General features: G+C 31.7%; 2 protein-coding genes across 2 annotated transcripts; one reads left to right on the top strand and one right to left on the bottom strand.

Annotated features, from left to right (window-relative positions):
- Positions 1-438: 438 nt before the first annotated feature.
- On the top strand, positions 439-2,241 carry NCLPP7 (nuclear-encoded CLP protease P7). The gene is made up of 2 exons (XM_012210905.4): positions 439-929; positions 1,621-2,241. The coding sequence occupies exons 1-2, from the start codon at positions 497-499 to the stop codon at positions 2,037-2,039; spliced, it is 852 nt and encodes a 283-aa protein (XP_012066295.1). The 5' UTR covers positions 439-496; the 3' UTR covers positions 2,040-2,241.
- Positions 2,242-8,098: 5,857 nt separating this feature from the next.
- Positions 8,099-14,103, bottom strand: BPM5 (BTB-POZ and MATH domain 5). The gene is made up of 4 exons (XM_012210906.4): positions 13,475-14,103; positions 11,084-11,426; positions 10,706-10,985; positions 8,099-8,682 (listed from the first exon to the last, which is right to left on the bottom strand). The coding sequence occupies exons 1-4, from the start codon at positions 13,873-13,875 to the stop codon at positions 8,495-8,497; spliced, it is 1,212 nt and encodes a 403-aa protein (XP_012066296.1). The 5' UTR covers positions 13,876-14,103; the 3' UTR covers positions 8,099-8,494.
- Between the last annotated feature and the right edge of the window lie 3,373 nt (positions 14,104-17,476).

Genomic DNA, 17,476 nt, shown 5'->3' with positions numbered 1-17,476 from the left:
GTTTTTATTTTTTTTATTAAGCTATTAGAATATTTTATCTTTTTACAATTAATATAATTGGATTTGACGCACCGAACATGCTCACAAAAGAGAAAGCGCTCCCTCCCGCATGTTTAAGGGGTTCGATATTCAGGATCTGTACTTGAAACCTCTGATTAAGAGAGAAAATATCATGTCATTCTATCTCACTCATCGAAATCACAATTAATATAATTAATTGAGGATACAGAAAGTAATCATGTGGAATATAAATTATTCACAATGAAAATTAATTTATTGAAAATAAATTATTTATTTAGAAAAAAAATTTTGTATCATAAAAAAAAAGAAAAATAGTTAATGTAAGAGATTTAATATAAAATTTAAAAATTTTATATATAATTTATATATTTTTTTAAAAATTATATATAGTATAAATTTAAACGTAGTACCCTTAAGAGTGCAGATCTTCTAAACTATAAGATTTACTGATCTGTGTATTGTTTTGTATTTCCCTATGCCAATATCGACCAATTCCACCGTCGGACTTAAACCCAAAATCCCTTTAATCCCCAATTTAACTCTCCGTCCCCCCTCTCTGTCGACCCGCAGATCCCCTACAACCGCCGCCATGAGGGGTCTAATCTCCAGCGCCAAACTCTTTTCCACCACCACTACTGGAAGCAGAATTCCCCTGTGCTCGAACCCGTCGATTAGAAGCACTCGCGCGTACAGTCTGATTCCGATGGTGATAGAGCATTCATCTCGAGGAGAGAGGGCGTACGATATCTTCTCGAGGCTTCTAAAAGAGCGAATTGTTTGCATCAATGGTCCTATCAACGACGATACCTCTCATGTGGTTGTTGCTCAGCTTCTCTTCCTCGAGTCTGAGAATCCTTCTAAGCCCATCCATATGTACCTCAACTCCCCTGGTGGTCAAGTCACTGCTGGTACGTAACCATAAACCCTATTTCTTGAAATCTTCTCTCAATTACTTTGCTTGGATATGGAGGGTCTTTCTCAGTAAATTTTGCCTTCTTTTATAATTTCTGATTTCTTGGATTAAGGGATGTTGATAAACATTTGTGATGATTTTATTGGATTGCTGTTGATATCTTGGGATACAGTTTTTATTTGCTTGCTTTCATGGTGCCTGTAAAGAAAAAAGAAAATCAAGATACAATCTTGAGTGCAAATTATGCCTTATTGAATAGCTCAATTCAAAATTTTGAGCTAAATGTGAGAGATGCAACGTGCTGTCATTTGCTTTTGGGGCAATATTATTGAATTTAACATATTTTATTGACAAGATTTTGTACTTTTTTTAGCATGGATTTGCAACTTAAAATCTAGAGTTATTCAACTTAAGAAAATTATTACTTAATTTGAAATGTTAATAGCACATCAGGTTTTCATGTCCAGCAATTGTAACCACTGGGGTGATGATGAACTCCTGAAATGCCAGCAGAATTGTACAAATACCTAACTGATTTATTAAAATAGTGCTTGCCATGTGATTTTTCATCCAGCTAGTTATGCAATATCAATTATGCTAATTAAATCGACGTCTAATTTTATATCAACTCAACTATTTATCTTAAGCAGTTGATTATGATGTTAATTTTGTTTTGTTGTATGCAGGTCTTGCAATTTATGACACAATGCAGTATATAAGGTCTCCAATCAATACCATATGTATGGGTCAAGCTGCATCTATGGCTTCTCTCCTTCTGGCTGCAGGAGCCAAGGGTGAGAGGAAGTCACTTCCTAATGCAACAATTATGATTCATCAGCCATCAGGCGGGTACAGTGGGCAGGCAAAGGATATGACTATTCACACAAAGCAGATTGTTCGGATTTGGGATGCGCTAAATGAATTATACTCGAAGCATACGGGGCAGTCAATAGATGTAATTCAGAAAAATATGGATAGAGATTATTTTATGACCCCAGAAGAGGCAAAGGAGTTTGGGCTTATTGATGAAGTGATTGATCGAAGGCCAATGTCTCTAGTCACTGATGCTGTTGGAGATGAAGGAAAAGAAAAGAGTAAAAATTAGATTAGAGGGTAAGATCTAATGGGATAACTTTCCTGATTTTGAATTTGGCATCCAGTTTTCTTGATTTATTCAGATTATTATATATTCAGAATCTGTTGATTCTCAAATATACTATGCTTGGTAGTTCAACGTGCGCTGTAACTTTTACTTCATTATTTCTCTTTAATACCTGTCGGGCTGATCTTCATCCTTTGGTATGTCATATTGATGCATCCTCTAAACTTGCCTGCAAATATTGCTTGATGCCTGATGGAATTTTCCAATTGTGAGAAGATTTATTTTTAGAACTATGAGAAAGTCCTGCGAGCCTGTTCCATTTTGTATTTGTGCATGCTCTTTAATTTCTGGGGAAACTAGGTGAACCTGGCTTGGGAGGGCATACTTAATCCTTATTTCTTCTAATGAGATGATTTACACTTATAGTTTTTGGTTGTACTACTTTAAGTTTGTCTTGCTTCTTTCAATGTAGCCTCTAACTAGATACCTGCACCTTCAATTTCATTGCAGCATCTTCTTGAATATGCTGAAGCCTTATTAGCCTTATTTCATTATCATAGCTTTTCATTATCATAGCTCACAGCTTTCGAACTTCAATTTTGTCTGGTTGTTGTGCTTTCATTTTATGAATATATTCTGAAAAACTTGATGAACATATTTTTTTATTTTAGATAAAATATATTTCATGGGAAAGACAACTGGATATATATATATATATATATATATATATATAGGCTTATGAGGATTTTACATTTAGCATCCATCAACTAACAGGTATCAGCCATTAAACGTGAGCTTTGTTTCAATAATATGTTTAGTATATTTTGCTCGATTGGTATGACTTGAATGGTTCCCGAAGTTTTTTGGTCCTTTGAATTAGGGGGAAATCAATTTGAGATTCTTTTCTAAATATTGAGGGTAAAAGAAAAATTTCAGACTAAGAGACTTTGTTAGTAAAGCACAGATTGAGATTATACAAAAATTGTAATGTAATACAGTAAATTAACAACATAATGAATATGATATTATTGAATAAAATTCTATAATTATTTTAATTTATAATATCATAATCATTGCATGTAAAAATTCTTGAACTAAATTATGAGCATCACAAGTTTTTTTATTGTAACTAATTATTTACTATTTACTCATGTCAAACCCATTTTATCCAATTATATCTTGCTTTTTGATATTATTGAAGGTGTAATTTCAAAGTTAGAGAAAGATTTGAGATATGGGAGAAAATTAATTATGTAATTATAGAAATTATTTATATAATTCATACACTTAGAATAATAGGAAGTAGAATAATAATAAAAGAAATTCGCCACCTCCCAAGTAGAAAATATATTACACACGATGAAGATTTAGATTACAATCAAAATTAGTTTGTTCTATGGAATTATTAAATTGTAAAAATAAATTTAGATTTAAATCAAAATTAGTTTGTTCTATGGAATTATTAAATTGTAAAATTAAATTCAAATACATTCTCGATACTCGATTCAAATCACTTTAAAAAATCTCCCATGTTTAATTGATTTTATCTTTATGACAAATTTCTAATCTTTCATATTTTAAGTATTATTTGAAAAATTTTATAATTCAACAGTATACATAATTTAATCAAATTTGTATGAATTTATCGATTCATAATAGCCTAAAGTTATTTCTTTTGTTGCACACCAAGTGAAAAAATAATATGGTAAAATATTTATTACCAACAATACATACATATAACTCGAATGGGTAATCAATGGCAAAGAACACCGGGTTAATCAACATGACTTATGTCATGGGTTCAATGCTTTGTAATGCAAAATGCCCCGTGGAGATTAAACAGGTTTGTGGACCTTAAACGGATCCGGAATAAATCAAACTATACAAAAAATTAAAAAAAAAAAAAGATTATACATACATAATTTAATAAAGATGAATAAAGTAAATAATCAATTTGACTTTATATAATATTATTGAAAGAAATATTAATGATTTTTATTATTTCACAATAATTGCATGTAAAGAACTCTAAATGAAATTATCACAATTTATTTATTGTAGCTAATTTATTATTTACTCATGTCACTCTCATTTTTATCCAACTATATATAACTATATATATTTTATATTTTTATATAATATAATGTGTAAAGAGTTGAGATATTGGAGGAAAATTAATTCTATAATTTTACAATTTATTTGTGTAACTCTTATATCTAAAATAATAAAAGTGCAGAAATAATGTGAATATATGTTTGAAATTTTTACTGGTATTTGTTACTATCAAATATCATCTAAAAAATCAAAAATAATATTCACTATATGAAATAGACAATATCGTAATCCTTTTCAAGTCTTGTATAATTGCATTTTTCAAATACTTATGTAATTGTTTTATCAAATGTGTATCAGATTGCCCATGAAAATTCTTGTAGAACTTCGAATATAATTAGTAAAGATAAATTATTTTTTTCTTTTTTAAATAATAATAAAGACCGAGATAAAAAAAAAAAGAAGAATTAGAATCGGTCAAATGTCATTTGCAATGGAGAATTATAGGAAAAATTAAAATGTACAGGGTCTATTGCTATAATTTTTATTATATTTAAAATTTTATGTCTAAATATATTTATTTTATTATAAAGTGGAAAAATCAATAATGTGATAAAATTAATGTGCAACTATAATACTAATGATAATAAAATAATTCATTTTATTTAAAAAAAAAAAAAAGAAAATGAAATTAGTGAAAAATGAGTTAGCATTAGAACTTTGGCAACAGCCTAGTAATGAAAATTTGAAAAATAAAATACAAGTGAGGGGTAAATAACATCATTGCTCATCCAATTATACACTCAATTTCCTTAAAATTATTGCTAAATAACTTTAATTTTTATTTGGATGAGAAGTGATTTACCAAAATTTAGTGTCTAAAAGATAAAATGACACTAAAATATTTCTTTTTATTTAAAAAAAACATGATTGATTGTGAAATAACATAAGAAATGTAAAGAAAAAGGATAGAAAAATATTATAATAGAATTTTTTTTTTAACATATTCATTTTTCTAAGAATAATAATTCATATATTTCATATTTAATTTATCACAAACAAAAATTGATTTTTTCAATGAAATATATATATATATATATATATATATATATATATATATATATATATATATATATATATATTATGCCATATTCCTATTTCTGAATATCAAATTTCAATGATTGACCTTCAATTAAAACAAAAAAAAAATATATATATATTATTTATAAAATATAAATTAAAGTTTTATGATCTAAATAAATTAAATGTAGAATTTATTGTCTATTAATATAAGTTTAATGACCGCTAAATTTTACATGATTAACTCAAAAAAAACAAGAAAACTTTAATTTCCACTCAAATTATAAATAAAATTAATGGACAAAATTAAGCACTAAATGAAAATTACTTATTTCCTTTATAATAACAATTAGTACCATAATTTATATATAATTTTAACAAATGTGATTTAAAAAAAATATATAATTCAACCGAGTTTAAAGCTCTTGTACACAAATAATGTGTTTAATATATTTTGCTACACCGAATTCTTCCTTAATTTATTATTATTATTATTATTATTATTATTATTTTCTTTAATGGGAGATTCTATGTATAATTTCTAATTTAACATCATAAAGAATAAGTGTCTCGAGCTAATTGGCTACAGCATAAGTTGGATTTAATATATAATTATGGTAAAAAAAATACTATAAATTTATTTTATTTTATAGTTTCATAATCATTGCATGTACAAAATTTTAACTAAATCATGAGCAATTAAAGTCACAAATTTCTCATTGTAACTAATCTATTATTCACTCATGTCATTCCCATTTTGATATATATAATATCTATTATAGTATTAAATGGGTAAAGAGTTGAGATATTGGAGGAAAATTAATTCTAAGTCTTACAATCTAAATCATTTGGTGTCATTTTGTCATTCTACAATGGCTGTGACTCTATCAAGAGCACAGGCAGGTTCAGCTTCTGCGAACGCAGGGCTTGAACAACTGACAAAATGAAGGATCTATTGATAAATTTGTTACGTAGAGTTTCACCTTGTATCGTTTTAGCACTAGATGCTACTGTATAGAATCTTGCTAGCAAGACTCAGGAACTGCACCAGTGAATCCAGGCGCACCCATCATACCATGAACAACTCTGATCTTAGATCGAATAAATTGTATGTTTGGATGAGAGCTACTACAAAATTTGCAGTCAAAAGCTGACAATCTTTGAGCCAATTGCACTTTAATCGGCTCATTTTGAGATATTGCACCAATGATATTAAAACATGCATGGTTGGCCTCATATGTCATTGAACAAATTGATGGTGGTCAATTGTCAGGATTGCGCTGCTAATAATTTCTGAAGAGATTCATTCATAACTCACAGTTTCTGATAGTATTTGCAGAGGTTATTGTTGTCATAGTTGGTTCCATTCATAACTCACAGTTTCTGATAGTATTTGCAGAGGTTATAGTTGTCATAGTTGGTTCGCTCTTCCACGTTTTTTGGCTTCAGATATTTTGATATGTAGTTCTGTTCCAACCTGGTAAATATTGTTACCAACGTAACAATTGAAACTTACGCGCATAAACGAAAACTGAATTAAATTAATCGTGATTAACTTTAATTAAATTTCACAAGGTCAATTAATTTTATTTTTATTTTTATTATTAGTAAACTTTATTTGTTTTTCCAATGGTAGCTCACCTATCAGAATATTATGATATTGAAAATAAAATATTTCACAACGATGATATTAATTATGAAGTCCCAAATTAATTTAGAAAATAAATTTTTTTTCAATGATTTTTTTTTCCATATTAGTATTTTTTCAAATCTTTCATTGAAATATATAACAAATCGTGACTGAATAAAATATGGTCAGGCTCATTTATTATTTTGGAAGACCACTGAACAGAACACAATCCCAAAAGCCCCAATTATTCGTATTTATACAATAAAAAATAAAAAAGAAATCTTTAGAAATTGTTATGTTGACGAAGAATTGGGGCCTTGCTGCTGAATCAGGTTTTCTTGGCTGAATTTTTAATTTTTGTTGGAAAACAATTCTTTCTTCTTTTGATTTTTTTAAATTTTGAAATTCTCAGCTTTGATCTTTTCTTGCAAGTAAGATCACCAAGAACCTTCCCACACCCTAAACAACACCTGCAACAAAATCATACAAAGGTCGACAATTAAAAGCTAGAAAAGTTTTTCTTCTTCACAAAATTACCAACAGAAGCAGTTCGATTGGTTTCAGGATAACTTACCTGAAATTAGCAACACAAGATGTCCTGCAAAATTGGAGACAGTGATTGCACCAAGCCATACCTTCCCTACCCTTCCCTTCCCTCCCCTCCTGGATTTTTGGAAAGTGAAAACCTTGTCCGTTTCTTCAGTTTTGCAGTTGGAAAATCCATGGAAACCAACCGCTCTATTACAATAATATATAGGTTGCGTTACTTGATGCCAAAGGATTCATTAGTCCTTGTCCAGTCCGACATAGGAAACGGTCAGCCAAAAGATGTGGCTTTTTTCCAAGTATTTTGTTCCAATTGTAACTTGGAATTCAATTATATTATTTATTCGCATGAGAAAGTAATATTATAAGATTTCAATAATACTATTTAACAATGATATCTACAGAATTACAAATTATGATTATTTTTCTTTGTCGGTACAAATAATATATTACAATCTGCACTCTGATCAAAGTAAATTTACGTAATCACCCATGAAAGGTAGCCCAACCCATAGGGAGCTATACAAATTAAAGAAAATTAGGGAGGAAATTAAAAAAGGTCAAATGCATAAATTGGAATTTGCCTCGTAAGTTTGCATTTTATTTTGGTGGACATAGTTATTTGAGTTAAAAGCATAATAATATACCATAGCAAACCATATAATATAATTTCATTATTTTGCCTACTAGGATTGGCAATGCGGACATTAAACTATACCTGTTAAAGAAAATGCATCAGTAATTGATATAGAAATTACGGAAAGCAAAATATTTTACAATGCTCATTAACATAGGGGAAAAAGAAGAACAAAGTTTTGACTGGAGGAAGCAATTTTCTCTGCATTTGAGAAATAAAATTTGTTAGCAACACTAGAGGAAAAAAGAAATAAGAGAGCGAAGACACAGACCTAAACCCGGAACACCACAGTTCTCAGTTATCACCCATTGCAACTTACAACAAACAACACAGTCTAACTACATTAGTTAACTGCTCTTATGCCAGCTACCTTTTATGATAAACGGAAAACTGGCAGAAACTCCTGCCACATTACAAAAGGTTTCTGTTTTTGAGTTCTGCTTTCCTTTTTCTTTTCTTTTTTTTTTTTCTTATACCATCATCATCTGCATTTACAAGACTAATGATTAGATATTAGGTTCTTTGTCTGACCCGCCTGCCATTGGTATCACCGCCGTCTGAGAGTTGAGCCCACACACTGCGAGACTTTCCACCTCCACTGCTGCAATCTTCCTCGCAACCAGCCACTGCCTTCAGTAGCTCTGATTGCAGAGATGGGCAGTTCTCCCTGAGATGCTCGAAGGAATCTGACCGCATTACAGCTGCAATAAGAATCCCAGAGTAAATGAGATTACAGTTTGTCCAGCAAAAACATTTAATCGTACGAAATGCAACATCTTTAAGACCTTCAATAATAATTTTTGCTTCCTGAAAAGTCTGAGATATTTATAGGCTACTTCAATTTAATGTCACCTCAAGGGTGAAAAGGCGACCAAAACAATAGTCAGTAAAGCAAAAGCAAGAAATTTTCTCAATCCTCTATAAATTGATGACATCATCCACTCATTTAAGTACTTTCTTAGTAACTTTTATTTCACAAATTTCATATCTTTTATTGAAAATTAAATTAAACTCATTCGCTAAGCTTATAAGCAAATATATAGATACAGCAAAACTATAACAACTTCTTTTACTCCATCAAAAACTAAATTAAAGAACATAGGGATAAGGATACATTTATCAGCATCTTTTCATGCATCATCTCTTTTCCAGTGAAAAAAAAAAACAACAGAGTTCCACCAAACAGACAACCGAAGCACGTAAGGGCATTGCTACATGAATTTCCAAGTCTATCTAAAACCATCTGTGAGTACAGAGAGATCTCCACTAAAAAGGCATCCTGCAGTGTTACCTCCAAAATCTCGCAATGTATCGTAGTCATTTACTATTCAGTGAATATTTGATACCAGCCATAGGGGGAAAGAGAAAAGGGTTAAAAATTCAGGCAGTCGCTGATGCTATACACGATGAAAGCAATGACTACAGGGCACCCCATGTTCCCATCTATATTATAATACTTATATAGTCCATTTATTAGCTAATTATGCAATCAGAAAAGCTAATCTTGGCTGCAAAGATACAGTAAAATGATATCATAACAGTTCCATTTCGAATGGAATAAAATAACAATGAACTTGAAAAATCTGTCTCCAATGTACAAGCCACACAATATTGGTATAAGGCATCTTTTATTTAAGAAATTCAAATGACACGGTTCTCAAATCCACAAGGCACAAAACAAACTTGATTTTGCATTCTGAAAAATAAAAATAAAGTAACACATTTTACAAGCATTTCTTCCGACATTCGTGCCAAAACTTCTGCTACAACCAAAAAATTTCTGCAATAGTTCAAGCACAACCTATGGAAACAAACTATAATACTTCAATTTTTCTCATAGGATTACTAAAAATGGATTTGACTTTACATGTACATATAGTATAAAGAAATGGGCAAATCATTCAATTTAAAGATCAAAGACCACCTTCATCTGACAATAACAGTTGTTGCATTGTTTCTGCTTAATAATAAATGACACTCGAAAATTGAGGTTAAAACTTTCCTTTTCCTCTGTGAAAACAAAAACCTTTTTACATGTTTTAAAGATAATTTTAAAATATTTTAGCTGTTTAAGATCTTTTTATGAGCCAAACATGTCAGTTCCACCTTTAAAAAAAATTTTAATCTAAGTCAATGCATTCAAGTGCACAAAAAGGTTTAAGTTTTAGTTTTTAATTTAGTACATAATGACAAATCCCCCTCCTAATGTTCAAAAATTTACAACAGCAACGCCAAACTTGTTATCAGGGACAATATTCATCATATGAATAAACCTATAAGAATTTTGCCAAAGAATCAAACATTGAAACTAGGAAAGCAAAAGAAAAGGCAGCAGAAACTATTAAAAGATGTCTCATAGTTTTTGACACTGCTTACAGAAAAGCTATAAGCAGTCTTACAGAAAAGCTTCATCGTTTTGGAATTTAATTCTAACATTTGTTTTTGACACTGCTTCAACAGTCTCACAGTCACAGAAAAGCTATACTTCATCCGATCAAAATTTAACCCAAAAAAAAAGAAGAAGAAAAACACATTAAACCATGATATCCATAACAGCAAAACAAATTAGTTCTGCAGATACATGCACTTACATGTCTGTCAAAAGATATCACACGCAAGCAAAACTCAAGCTCAAACAAATCATTGCTTTGTCTGCATAAAGGTTGGATATTAACCCTGCATATTATGACAGATAGGAGAAATGCATAGGGAATGTATCATTACCTGCAAGGTTTTCAGCAGCAAATTTTAGGCAAACAGCTTTCAATTCTGTAGCATGATGACTGTCGGCCAAGGCCAAGATGCTAGCAACAGAGTCAACAGATATGTCCTTGCAGAGATGAGACTCGCACATCAATCTGAGTCTGTCAAGACCATACCTGTCTGCTGCTGCTAACAGCTTCGCTGTTAATGTTTCAGATACTGAGGAGAGACAAGATGAGCTAGATGTTTCCATGTCCACATCTTCAGTGAGAGTATCTCGGTATATGAAATGCAACATGGCCTGCAGAAAAGCATGAAATGATATTAATATAAGACATATTAACTGTCACAAGCACAAATTCTGATCCATAACCCCAAAGAAATAATAAAATTACTCACCTTGAAAACCTTCGGTTCTAGATCAGTAATATCAACCTCTTGCTTTTCTTCTTCTCCATCAAAAAACTTAGACCGAAAAAGAGGAGACCGAGCAGCCAAAACCAACTTGTGAGCATGAATCTTTTCCCCTGCCACATTAAAAGTAACATCTGAACCTTCCATATTTTCAAGCAGCATGCCAAAATGTGCTCCTATATCAGACTCTGGAACCTGAATTGAGTGCAATCGTGGACAATCTATTGCAGACACCACCACCCCAACGGTACAATTAATTTTCAAGCAATCATCCTTGAGGAAGTCAGATGTTTCAAGCATAGCTCGTCTGAAAAATCGCTTGTATCCCCTAAATTAAAGCAGATATGAGCAATATTAAAATCGACGTCAAAAAACAACTGTCAACGAATCACTATACAATGAGGACCAAGCCCAAAAATACATCAATTGCTCAACAATATTATATCATAATGCATAGAAAAGTTGAAAGCGGAAGTTCTTCAGCAATATAGTTTTTTATGCATGCCAACAAACCACAACTGCTTATACAAAGGAAAGGAGAACAAAAAAGTAAAAACCAAAAAGAAAAAGAATGAGATAAATCAAAAGTTGCAACTGAAAGGCATTCATTGGCACAACCAAGAACAGCAATTTTCCATGTAACCTGATCAAAACTCCTTAACCACTCAAGCTCTACATATAAACCTAGCATTTCCTTTTACTTTTTTTTTTTTTCTGTCTTTTCTCCCATTAGTTACTAGACTTTTTAACTGGCTGTAAACAAAATATAAAAGAAAATAAAAAGATATAGCAAAAGGGAAAATGAAGCAGAATGTAAGATATTAATTGCTAAAAATTATGTAGAGGCAAGATTTCAAAAACATGTTAGAGAGCAAAATATGTTGTCTTCCATGGAAGAAGCTAACAACAATCTCAATAAACCCCCATATTTGAGATGTCATTGCTCCATCAATCTCCATAACCTTGAATAATCAAGTATCCTCTTCAAACACAACCTCCATATAACGTCCCAAGATAGGCATTCCTTCCTCTAGCCAAATCTCCTCATCCAGCCAAACAACCAAAAACTGCCCGAGTGCCTGTCGCTTCTTGACATTGATAGACCTTAAATCATCAAAAAGCTTTTTCTGAAAGTAAACTAACACAACTTCCAAGACCTTATAATAGAATTTAATATAAATTTACCATTTAAATATGGATGCTGTCTAAAACACATCTTCCATAAAATAATCAACAATTATCTAAAAGCATGTGAACCAATTACACTCTCAATATTATGGTACTCTGTCAGTAATAAAAGAGGAAGCAACAGCTAATTCTTCCCATTTCTTAGGGATGATCATAATTTTCCTAATGCCTTCACTGAAAACTATTTTGCAGACAAGAATTGAGATTCCAATTTTATTTATCCATATCTTTAAGCTTGACATGACAACCTTGGACATTCATGTGAGTTATTCTTTACAGGTTGTGCAAGGGTGCACTGATGAAGCAGAAGTGAAAAGAATGCCAAGTATGCTGCATCTAGATGAGATCCCAGAGAAGGATTGCTTAGCCGCTTAACTACAAGAGAAGAATGATGGAGCTAGATGCTGACATTTCATAATAATAATAATACAAGGATAGGCTCCAGATGAATCCTAAAGAGAGATTATAAAAGAAACATTATGCCAACAGAAAAGTTATTTTAGGAATAGCCATTACATAACAATCATGGCTCATATAACAGTGATTAGGAGAGATACATCACGCCATACATTACAAAACAACTGTTAACATAGTCATTTATTCATAAAATTGATGATTTTATTCAGGGGAAAACATCAAGCTCTTGTGCTAAACCTACTAAATTATCGCATATAATGTTGCACAAATGACAAATAACACCAAATTGATGGAACAAGCACTCAGCTGGAAGCTAAGTTCTTCAAATAACACCAATTATAAACTAGGAGAAAAAAAAAATTTCTAATTATGCATTTGTAAAACGTTAGTAAGATTTCTGCACCGGTGTGAGAGAAATCAGCTAAAGAAGATCACCCAATAGCATCACCACTAAAATGCTTCAGATATTTGTATTTGTGTACATTTATGGTATAAACATAACCTAGGAATGTCAATGCAATAGACATGTCTCATTCAATTCTTATTCCTCCTCTCCTTGGTTAAAGCAATTGTATTTCACATCAAGAACAGTTGGAATGAAAGGGTTTGATTATTATAGCTGCTAGAAAGTACGAACATTGGGTTGAGGATAAACAAGGACATAACATTTCCACGGTGAAAGCTCGAGTACTTTGTAATCGCACAACGCAAAACAAATCAAATAACAAACAGATATAAAGATTGAATATATACAATCAAGAAGAGACTTACCACATGCTACCGCGATACTTCAGCGTATAAGGTCCACTCTCAAGCGAGCGATCAAAATGGCTATGAACCTTATGTTTCCCTTTCCCACTCTGATCAACAAGAGTAAGCTCAAACAAAGCCCTAACATCAGTTCCCTCACTAGCGAGAGCGATGAAAACCGAAACGTAAGCTGAATTATCCTCTGGATTTTTCCCATCAGGATAGAAATATATCGCCCATTGGTACCCTCCAACCGTGAAATTATCGCTGGCAATGTGCTTACCCACGCCCATTCCTTTGGCGAGCGAGTAGCCCTGGATCACGAACCGGTGCGAGCCATTCACCGTCTCGGTTACGCAGCGGGAGGATGTTGGTGAGACCAGAGGGCTTGTCTCAGGCTTTGGTATAATGATGTTGGTCATTGTTTTGGGGTTTTCCGAATTGAAGAATTGAAATGCATGGAATTGAAAAGGAATTTCAAGATTTAGATTGAGTGATTTTGGAATTTGAGAGTTTTGGATTCTGAATTTGGAGATTAGAGAGGATTTGATAGGAATTTGAGTAGGAAATGAGATGAGATTTTATCTTAATTCTGGTTTTAGTACGGTTTCTTTTCTTTTTGTTTTTTCGTCCGAGTAACTGAAATGCAAATAATGATTCATACTTGGAAAGCAAAATAAAAATAGAAATAAAAAAAAAAGACAAAAATTTCAATTTGCCAAAAATTATTATTTTGTCCTTATATTTTGAAAATTTTTCATATTTTTAACTATTATTATTGTCGGTTATTATTTTATTTATGTATTTCGAAAAATAAATTATTTAATCTTTATTTTTTTTACTACTATTATTATTGTCCTTCTATCAAAGAAGTACACATTTTACTATTAAATGCTTTATGAAAATTTAGAAATACACTTAATCTCTTTCGCGGTGTTCTACAATAGGTTTTTTAGGTAGTATTAAAAGTTTAATTATTCAAAATGTTAAGCGCTATTTTTTATAGTAGTGTTTGTAATATAATGTTTGAATTATACTTTTAGAAATTAAGATATAATTTTATAAAAACTTAACGCATGTAACATTCAGTTTTTATCGTTTTACGAAATATTACTTAAACAATTAACAACTAAATATTACTAAAATAGTTAACGGTTAGTAAAACAATTAATTTCACTTAACAGAATCTTTACAACTTTAAATTTTATTTTCTCTTTAAAATAATTTTTATGTATTGCCATTAGTGGAAAATAAGGTTACAATGGTGGGAGTTGAATAACGATAACGAATTTTAGTGGAAGAGATTAGGGGTGAGATTTGGCCAATTCGGTCGGTTTTAGTAAAATTTTTAACCAAAATAAATTAATCGAAATTTTCTTTGACTTAACCGAATTTAATCGAATTAATTTTTTAATCGAACTTAACCAAACCATTTTGATCAAATTAATTTTGATCATTAACCAAATCGAAGTTAAAGAAAATAAAACTTAATTAACCATATGTCACGACCCGTTTCCATGGGCCGATCCAACACTAAGGCTTATGTAAGCTTAGGGCCCCCGAGGTCCATAGTAAGCCTAAATCACTAAAATTCAACTATCTCAATATGCATTTTTACCATGCAGCTCATATTACCAAGCGCAATAATCCTCATATTCATTTTACATTTCGGCCAACAATTTAACATCTTAAACATTTCATAGATCGAGCCCAAATTGTAATACATTACAGTCATAATATGGCCTACTGAATAATGTATGCACTTGGAAGAAAAATACATCTTTATGGGTTCATGAATTATTGTAGCTATCTTAATCCGCGATTAATAGTACACACAACCTACAACTGCGGAGTTCAATATCAATAGAACAATTAGATTTTTTATAAACTCACAATTAAACTAAATTTTTCGTTTATAGCTCTGCGGTGAATGAAACAGAGATTTCACAGAGATTTAGAAGAATTTATTTCCTAAAAGGTTAAACAAAAGAGATGTGAGTTTATTAATGAATAATAATTATTGCACATCACATGCATTCACACACATATGTAAATATATCAATCTAGTCAACCACTAGTTATATGCTCACGCAGTCAGTCACACAAATGGCATATTACCAACACTCATAATTATTAACATCTTCACATAATCACATCACGTGGAAATTGGTCTGTGGCGTTACTAAAACCCCCGATGAGTCATCCTCCCACATGGTCTATCCTCTCATGACGTGTGCACTAGGGAGCCGATCCCCATACATGGCTGACCGGTCTAATCATCACTTGACCAGCCCTCTCATTTATTTTATACTCTCTTTTCTTTTCCATACCAACAGGAGGCCACCATGTGGTTTTTCAAATCATCCATGCCATACCCTCAAGTATCACCCATATCATATCATCAAGTGCACACAAGGGCGCTGATCTCTCCATACCTGGCCGACTGTCAAATCTCATATTTTCATCATTTCCAGGATCATCCTTACAAACTCATGGTGACCCACTTTATCCCAACTCCACATAACCAACATAGCATTATCACAACACAAATAATTAAGTATTGCAATTAAATGCAAGCATAGCAAATAATTAATTAACATGATGCAAATGCACAATTAGACATTAATATTTAATTATAATCAAATAAATCAATAAATGAATAATAATAATCATTATTAGAGAACTTTATTTATTATGTATCAAGTTGAAGAAATATTCTAATAAACCTATTAACTCATTTATTAATTATGACTAATCTAGATTCAATCGAAATTTCAGCGGAACCTCCTCTAAAATTTAGCTAAACTGCAATTCAATAATAAATTTTCAAAGCTCATCCATCCGGCAATTCACAAAAACACCTCCCATCAGCCATATCCATAATCATCGATCATACCTCATTCGCCACCTTCGTAACTCAACATCCACTCAGCTCTTCCATCGACAAATAATCAACTCAATGTCTAACTGCCATAAATAGCAATTTATGTGTATATCCATTCTAATAACCTAATTATCATCGCCTTAATATAATACGACCTAAGTCTCAAAATAATTGCTATCTTTCCATCAATAAGTTTCTTTTTCTGGGTCTATCTTTGATCTCCAGTTAACTCGTCAATTATTTAATTTATTAACTTTAATTTGCTCTTAAACCCTAATTCTATCTTAAACTCATAACCTAGCATATGTAAGATTTATATCTTACTTAATTATCTAGACTTAGGTTATAGCTCCTCTTAAAAATATTTATTTAAAATTCTCAATTTAACTCACATGAATAATAACTAAGAATTCTTATCTCCATGTCAAGTATTCTAATTATAATCATAATTCATGTAATTTATTTGACAATGTTCAAAACTAAATTGCAATTACATTATTCCAACTAACTAATTCCTAACAAGAATTATATTTGATTCGTTATTTATTCAAATTCAATTTAATCAACTAAAAATGATAAATTTAGAATCCATACCAAAATGGAGAAATTGGTCTTAGAACGTACCGATTGAGAGTCAGACTACCACTCCTCGATCCGCGCGAAGAGGAGATCAATCTCTCTTTTAGAGTGTTGCTGATCGGTCGCCGGTCGCCGTCTACGGGGGTCAAAAAATCGACTGTGGCCAAAATTGAGCAACATTTATACCAAAATGCTCGAAATCTTATGGGGACTCCAATGAACATGTCGCGGTGGCGTTGAAGTATTCTGGCTCGATTTCTTCCACCCACGCACTTAATCGTGCAACCTGAGGCTACAACGAAGCTTCCCTCGTCAAGAAGATGGATTCAGGCTACGGCTGCGCCTAAATCCCTAGCCGTTTTGGCTGAAAAACAGGGAGGAAAAAGGGACCATGCTCTGGCGCGAAGGAAAGAAGAAGAGAGGGAAAAAGAAGAGAGAATAGGTCGGTTTCCAGAGAATTTTGGGCCATTTTGGTTTGATTCAAATCGGTTTGGCTCAATGTAAAGATTTGGCTTGATTTTTGCTTGGTTTTTGAAGATCCAACTTGGTTTACGAGTCCG

The sequence above is a fragment of the Jatropha curcas genome, chromosome 1 (assembly GCF_041381405.1).
Source record: "Jatropha curcas cultivar XTBG-Jc1 chromosome 1, XTBG_Jcur_1.0, whole genome shotgun sequence".
Classification (NCBI taxonomy): Eukaryota; Viridiplantae; Streptophyta; class Magnoliopsida; order Malpighiales; family Euphorbiaceae; genus Jatropha; species Jatropha curcas.
This window is presented reverse-complemented; position numbering and strand designations above follow the sequence as displayed.

Coding starts and splice junctions, on each gene's coding strand:
- NCLPP7 (XM_012210905.4), top strand. CDS start 497: ATGCCAATATCGACCAATTCCACCGTCGGACTTAAACCCAAAATCCCT. Junction 930..1,620: donor TGGTGGTCAAGTCACTGCTG/GTACGTAACCAT, acceptor TGTTGTATGCAG/GTCTTGCAATTTATGACACA.
- BPM5 (XM_012210906.4), bottom strand. CDS start 13,875: ATGACCAACATCATTATACCAAAGCCTGAGACAAGCCCTCTGGTCTCA. Junction 10,986..11,083: donor TAGAACCGAAGGTTTTCAAG/GTGAGTAATTTT, acceptor GCTTTTCTGCAG/GCCATGTTGCATTTCATATA. Junction 8,683..10,705: donor TGCTGCTGAAAACCTTGCAG/GTAATGATACAT, acceptor TTCTTATTGCAG/CTGTAATGCGGTCAGATTCC.